The sequence below is a fragment of the Anoplopoma fimbria genome, chromosome 17 (assembly GCF_027596085.1).
Source record: "Anoplopoma fimbria isolate UVic2021 breed Golden Eagle Sablefish chromosome 17, Afim_UVic_2022, whole genome shotgun sequence".
Classification (NCBI taxonomy): domain Eukaryota; kingdom Metazoa; phylum Chordata; class Actinopteri; order Perciformes; family Anoplopomatidae; genus Anoplopoma; species Anoplopoma fimbria.
The window spans coordinates 15,350,945-15,358,743 of NC_072465.1; the positions used below are offsets into that span (position 1 = coordinate 15,350,945).

A 7,799-nucleotide genomic window follows, 5' to 3' on the forward strand; every position below is an offset into this window, starting at 1 on the left:
CCCAGATGTTTGATTTATTTGATTTTCAACAAATTAATTTCATGAAAAACTAACATTTATTTGATGGGTAAAAACCCATTAAGGTACATCAGTGAATGTAAAAGACAAGGGACCATTCACAGTTAAAAAGATAAGAAAGTCTTCTGAGATTATTTACATTTAATGCCCTCAGATCATGTTCATGAACCAGATTACAGTTAGTCTAGGTTTCAAATATTTAAGGAAGCATTAGAAAAGCAGAATTAATAGGATAGTTCATATCATGTACATCCATCTGCTAATCCTGTGATTCATTTCAGTTCCACTTCACTGTATCGGTTTCTGTTATGAGGATATTTATCATTTATTTAACACATATGTGTCCTCATTTAATGCTGTCAACGTAGATGTTGCAGGCATTATGATGGCTAAGGGAGTTTAGCTACATACAACAGGCTCATGACCTGAATGAACCCTCCTCCATCTAATTAAGACAAATGGTGGAGCTGAAGAGACCATTTGCTCTTAAATAAACACAAAACAAGAATTGATTCAAATTTGTTTTGTCTTTTTAATAATCACCGTCTGGTAAAACCCATATGACCATTACATTTATGACAGGTATTCTTACAGTACAAGACAGAACTCAAAGGGATCAGAGCCGGTGGCATGGCCACACCTGACCACTGAAAAGTAAGACATTCATCGTCATTAGATTGTTCCAACTTTTACATAGAGTTCACAAATGTATTTTGCGTTTGACTCGTATCAAACACAACGTTTTTTCTTGATTACCTAGTAAATTCTAAAGACCTTGATAGAAACAGCAGAGTAGAAAAAAAACATTGTATAACAAGCAGAAGAATTCCTGATTTTATCTTAATTTCCTGTCAAGATGCAAGACGTACAATATATTGCTTTCAGGTGCTCGACTCAAAATGGGAACCCCAACACATTCTTCTGTATCGCAGTCTGCCCTTTCACTCGTTCCTCCTGCAGTTAAAACACAGGCGCAGAGTCTCCGTCCCCCGGCTCAGACTACCTAACCGTTACACCACAGGGGGAGCTGCCATTTAAACAAGATACAGGAGCTTAAAGATGAACAATCACAAAGATAGGACCAACAATAGTAGCCCCTCCTCAAAAGTGCAGCTTCAATTACTCATCCTCAATCAAGTTTTTTTATGAAAGTGAAACATAGAATGACTACAAAATAAACTATAACTAAAACTATGCCTGCTCACTTGAGAGCGCAGTATCCAGTCACAGCAGTACCATTGAGGAGAGGACATGATGAAGTACAGACGACACAGGGATGAGCGTTTAAAGTTCCCATGACAAGATAATTAAAAAAGTTAAAAACAGGAGGCGACACGGACTCTGGACTTTAATCACTAGATTCATTTAATTCAAGTGTCACTACACAATGATGTTGAAAGAGGTACCTCTTATAATATTTAGTGCATCGGCTATCAAATCACATATAAAATGTACATTAACAACATTATTGTGGTAGAAATGCTCTAAAATCCAGAATCCGTGTGGCCTATGTGTGAAATGCTGTTTCAGGAGAGCGCCTCATTGGTTCCAGACTCAACAGACGTGAGCCTGATTGTTTAAAAAAAAAACAAAACAAAAAAAAACACGGACACACAACTAGTGTTCAGCAGGACGGAGTCGAACCTGCTCCCACAGTCTTCGGGCCATTAACCGATATGCTGGTCCCACAGGCCAAGAAAGCTGTGGCCTCATTTATGAAAAGGTTTTTTATTTCTTTCCTCTTGCTTTTCTCTACAAACAAACATAACCCAAAGCCAGCCATTAGGACATTTAAATTTAAATGATTTTCTTTTAATTTACCGTGGCAACATTACAGTGTGTGTACCATTATTATCATTTTTCTCATCCAGATTATGCTACCAAAATGTTCACCTTGACTCATGATTGTGGCTGTCCTACTGCCCCCGTTGCTATCTTTTTTTAGTGAATCAGTTCAAAGTGATTGCTTAATGACACCCGGGAAAACGTTTTCATAAATGCAGCCTTGAGTTGCCCAAACAGGTCGACATCACAGCGAGAGGTACCTAGGCAGACCTCTGGGTATAGAAGAGGATATAGGCCTGAGTGTTGCACACTTCTTCCACACTGCAAACCTTCATCTCAGAGTCATTACAGTGGACCCAGAAACCTGAAGATACACAGCAAAAACAAAAGAGGTTATCAACAGAACCACAGGACTTCATAGTTTGATCTGAATCAAGTCCAGTCTCTTCCTCACCTCCTTCTGTATTGTAGCAGTATGCAGTGTAGTGCCCTGAGCCAAAGCCTTTCCCATGATGCATAACAACAGCAGACAGATCGTAGGTGTAGCCTCCTCTGTGGACAGAGTGACCTGAGCCTGTGCAGCAGTATGGTTTGATGTTCAGAACCTGGTCGAAGGCCACATGGACGCCGATTTTCTCCCTATGGTTCCGCCCAGACCATCTGCCATAAAGCAGGGATTAGTCAGCACTCACAAGCACCACGATAAACATAAATGCTCTTGTACTTCAGCACTCGGATTTCAGCAACGAACAAGACTTGGGTTTCTCAAAGTGTTTTTAAGTAATTCAAAAGTAAACATTTTTTAAAAAATCTGCCTGTAGAGAAACTTACCTGAAGCGTTTGAGGTGCAGCCGTAGAACCTGAGGTAAACGGTAGATCAGAAGCTGCTTACGAGCCTCTGACAGAACTAAGGGTTTGTGGGATGATTTCCGTCTTCTTTCTAACAAACAATGACACAATGAACTGGTAAATTAATCCACAATCAAATCAAATGACCATCACTGATATGAGGATTTGTTTTAGTGCAGAGTTGACACACTTTCTTACAATATAATACAATATGTCTTTGAAAGCAAAAGAAAATATTTTGTGTAGTTTTCAAGTCACTTTCTCCGAGGCGAAATGAAACCCACAAATGGTTTTGACCTGGAATTTAAGGTCTTGTGGCACTTGCATCACTATAATGAGAACTTTTGGGTTTTACGAAAGAGCACTCCTCACCCCTACCAACGAGTCAGTTTGTGTGTTGTTCCACTGCTGAAGGCGCTGCCTCTCAGTTAAAACTGAATTAACTTTTTTACAACCATTTTGTACATGTATTTATTTAATACGTTTATTCTAATTTAAATTCATATCATTCTAACTAAATTTCTCCAGGTACTAAATCCAGCACTCAAAGCCCAACATCCTTCTGAAATGGAAGGATTGAACTTTATTTGCATTTTTTTGGCACACATCTTTTCAACAAAGCTGTTTGCTAGACATGTTTTTAAACAGATAAGAAAATAAATTGTTTGTTTGCTTTGCATTGTATTAAACTTTGTACTAACTGTTGCAGTGGTTGCAGGCATAGATGCTGCCTTCGAGAGCCTCCATTTCCGTAAACTTGGACAGCATCTCGGTGAGGGTGCAGCTGCGCTGGTAAGCTGTAGAGCCTGAGCCTTTGTCTATGCTGTGGTATCGCTCTGGAAACTCCAAAGACAAATCCCAGAATGGCTCAACTGTGTTAGACTTGTGCTTACAGGACAGACATGTCACCTAAAAAACACACAGCGAGAAGAGGAGGGAAACAGGTAAGCAGTGAGGTTTGTTGATATATACCATTAGCCAATACATCACGGTGAAACACAATATTGGGTAATCACACTGCCATACGGGTTAAATCAGGGATGCGGCATCCTGAAAGTCTTTTGGAGTGATATTAAAAATGAATGTCTATTTTCTGTCTACAATCCCATCTCGTTTATAAGAAGGAGTTTTCGTTTATTCTTTTAAAATGTACTTTCACAGTACGAGTTTAAAGCTTTGGGAAATGGTAATCGTACTATAAAGTGTTTATAGGGGCACAAATCTGATGTCTCACCTGGCTGAGGAGCTGCCCATGAAAGATGGTGTTGAGAACCTTTAGCACTTGCTTGGATAGCTTCCTCTTTGTAATGGGGATGACTATCCTGCGTTTGGAGCCCTCTGTGTCCAGCTCCTGCTGCACCTTGTCCAGCAGCTCACACAGGAACTCCTGGGCGTCCTGCTGGTCGTACCCACGGAAAGCTGGGATGAGGTTCCACACAGAGTGCAGCATGGCGAATGGAGACACTAAAGACCACCGGCCTGACCACATGACCCTGAAAAGTGTGTGTAACTCATGGCACAGAGACATTTGCTGGCGGGTGGAGCATCGAGTCTCCTTGGGCTGGACCAACTCCGAAGCCTGTGGAGAAGGTGGCGCACTTTCCTTTTTGCCCGGGGACAAATTCCAACTGCCTGGTTTCCCCATGCGTCCAAGGGGGCATCCTGACAGCGCTGTGTTACCACTGCTGACAACACCTCCTGTCACACCCTTCATCTCCTGGGAGTTATTGGTCTTGGCCAGCAGCTCCTCCGTCTCACACAGGTCCAAAGTGAGAAAACACTCCCTGAATTTCTGCAGGTGGCTCAGCACTTGCAATATTGAGTTCATGTAACATGTGTTCCCCAAATTGCGCAGACCAGTGACACCTGGAGCGAGTCTCCGGCGGGTTACCGCGTGTGTGGAGTAGTACCTCCTCAGTTTAGCAGCTCTGCCGTTCTGAGGAGCCCTACGGGAAAGGGTTAGAAGGGAAGGCTTCTTGGGAGGAGGAGGAGGAGGTAGGCGTTCTGGAGGGTCGCGAAATTTGCGAGGAATGAGTGTGATGGTTGAACGTGGCGCCTGAGTAAGAAGCCGGGCACTTTTCCTGGGAGGGACATTGCCAAGCTCTTCCATGAGTCTCCTTTTAACCTCTTTTTTTTGTCTTCTAGCTTCCTCAAGTTTCTCTTTACGCTGATTCTGCAGCTCTTGGTGTTTACCAATCCACATCCGAAGCATCTTCCCGAGAAGAGCTTTCCTCCTGTGACGCGAGGCCAACTGCATGGCGGGCTGTGGCCCACCTTCCCCCACCCAGGAGGTGCACTCTCCCCCAGTTGAGGAGCGTAGCGAGCGTCTACCTGGGCTGCGAACAGTAGAGAGGGCCCCTCTGAGGAGTTTGAGGTCTCCCTCGGCATTATCATTGAGTACATAGTCTCCACAGGCAAAACAGAACACATCCAGCTCACGCACCTCCATAGCCAGTGGGTGTTGTGACTCCTGAAAGTGTTTGAGCGAGTGCTCCTCCATGAAACGTCCACAGGCCACGTGGGAGCACTTGAGGCAGGCCCACACTGAATCGGTGGTGCTGCAGTCCACACAGTGCCATTTTTGTGGATTGAGGATGGAATGGTCCTGGCCCAGACGAAGGCGTCCCACGTGCTTACAACGATCCATCTCTCCCGATACACATTTGCCCTCAGTGATAGGACACACGTCCTGAAACCAAGCAGCACCTCATTCTGGGGTAGGATTTACAGAAAAAAATTGAAAGATTAAGAGCTGCTCATACAATCCAGTGAAAGGACTAAGAAACATATCCAGTCTGAATCATTCATTGAATAGGCATGAACGCATTGAACTGTACATAAAGTGACAGAAAATAAAAGGGTTTACTTACTGTGAAAGTAGTTTGCTTGATCAGGTTTGGGACAATACATCACATCTGCAGAGAGCTCAACGGCAACGATCAGATTGCTCATCCATGTCCACCGTCACCAGTCATCAACAAGAACATTCTGAGAAACAGGGAAACATGAAATCAAATTAATAGTGCACGAGAACTCCAGTTAATTACACCAAAAGCTGTCTCTTTTGCTAACAGATTTTTAATTAAATAATAAGACGATGTACCAGAACTAGGAAAATTAATAAAATAACATCTTACAAACAACAAAACAGGCCTTTCCTGAGAAGACAGGTCACCAAACAACTAACAATCTTTCCACTTCAAGGATACCTAGCAAGTAAGAGTATTAAAATCACTAGATGGTCGCTAGTATCCAGTAGGGTGGAATAATTAGAAATAATTTGCAACAGTGAACACATCACATGGTTTATGTTGACAACACCTATCAAAATGTGGGTTTTCTCAAGGGAACTTCTCCAAAATGTCTGTTTTGATAATCCATATAAAGACATTGAATAGTTTGGTGGAAAAAAAAATATCCTTAGATCCTTAGAAATGATCCGCAAAACTACTTCACAAAATGGGGTGTCACCGTTTGACGGACGTTGTGGTGTTATGCAAAACAAGATTAACACTATGTGTAAAAACCACTTGATGAATGCGAGACAGACAGTTTCATAAAATGCCTTTCTTCTCTTCTTTTTTGTGCTCAAGGATTTTTTTTTCTTGACTTCACATAAAGATTGGGCTCCATTGGACACCATTACATTTGATGGCATGTAATACCCATTGAGACATGGTAAGTAATATTGGGCTATACAAATAAACTTAACCAGACATTCCCTATGATTATTAGTATCATTGACAACCTTTGGAATTAAATTAAATTAAAATAGATTATAGTTGATGTGGTGGAATTACACTATATTTGCAATCTTATTTGTCATACCTATCTTTGAAAATATGCCCCTCTAACTAAAACACAAATGACTGGGCTTTTTTCCATAAAGACAATATTTAAAGATCTTAAAAACAGCCTAACTTTGAGGCAGAAATGTGGAGCATGGCTGTCTGTCCCTAATTATGTGGTGAATCCCTGTAATTATCTACCTCATCTCTAGCTGCTCTGTACACCATTGCTCTCGCTTTTTTCTTTGTGTAAATCACCCAGTACTTTAACATTTTTTAACCAACAGAAACCATTAACTTGCAAGTCGGTGCAACTGTTTCCTATCTGGCTGCATAAAGCCTGCACCGTGTCATGGTGTGTGTTGTGCTGTAGGACGTGTCCATTAACGCGTGTGACGCTGATAATCACTAATGTTAGAATATCACAGCTGGTTGTGTGACTGGCTGTGTGACTGGTTGTGTGACTGTCTGTGTGCGGGGTTTGAGAGCGTCTGGCTCTTTACGCCGTGCTAAGCTACCCCTCCATCACCATGTTCAGCCAGAACAAAGAGCAGCCAGAGAGCCACTCTCCGGGAGCATCCACTAACTTTGTTGGTCTGAGGCGGCTCAGCAGCTTAACTTAGCTAACCCCGCTACCCGCTAGCCTCGGTTAGCGCTGCCTAGCCTCTCGCTGTCTCTCACTACGGTGCGCGTTGTGCCCAAGTAGCTAACAGGTCTGGCATTAGCTCGCTGCCGTTAGCTGCACGGCTAACGCGTTAACGGACGTTCGAAGTGAACCCAATGGTTGTTGGTGTTCGCTAACGTCCACTAACTGCTCGCACCGTTCGGCTGAGCGAACTGGCGAACTGCGCCGCTAACCGCTCAACAACTCCCCGCGGACTCCGGTCACAGAGAGCCGGTTAACGGGGTGCACGCTGCCGCCGGGGCCTCACCCGTGCTTCTTACTACATTTGTGCCACCTGATAAGGGAAAAAGCTGGGTAACGTTACCATCGCCAACATGCATCCATCCGGTACACTCAGAGCTGGTTGTTGTCCTCCTCACAGATTGAACAACCCAACTCTCGATCCGAGCCCAGACCCCAGAGCTCTCATTGGACCGGGGCTGAGCGGCAACCGGGCTCCCATTGGCGGAGGAGGCTGAACAACAGGCAGCGGGCTGGACCGTCCGTCCGTCCGTCCACCCACCGGTGCCACATGGAACAATAACCGAGGACAACCGGCCCCGGTCCCCGTGACCTCAATGTCCCCGACAGCCCCGTGTTCGCCATGTGTCATCTGGTCAAATGCATTACAGTGGACCACATGACACCAACAACCTCAGCAATACTAATACACTGTGCAATACTAATACACTGTG

The 7,799-nt window shown here is 43.8% G+C and overlaps 1 protein-coding gene across 1 annotated transcript; it reads right to left on the bottom strand.

The window, feature by feature from the left end:
* Window positions 1-538: 538 nt before the first annotated feature.
* usp49 (ubiquitin specific peptidase 49) lies at window positions 539-7,521 on the bottom strand. Its single transcript, XM_054616488.1, has 7 exons — window positions 7,430-7,521; window positions 5,523-5,640; window positions 3,887-5,364; window positions 3,354-3,561; window positions 2,635-2,743; window positions 2,258-2,463; window positions 539-2,167 (listed from the first exon to the last, which is right to left on the bottom strand). The coding sequence occupies exons 3-7, from the start codon at window positions 5,297-5,299 to the stop codon at window positions 2,064-2,066; spliced, it is 2,040 nt and encodes a 679-aa protein (XP_054472463.1). The 5' UTR covers window positions 5,300-5,364; window positions 5,523-5,640; window positions 7,430-7,521; the 3' UTR covers window positions 539-2,063.
* Window positions 7,522-7,799: the final 278 nt, after the last annotated feature.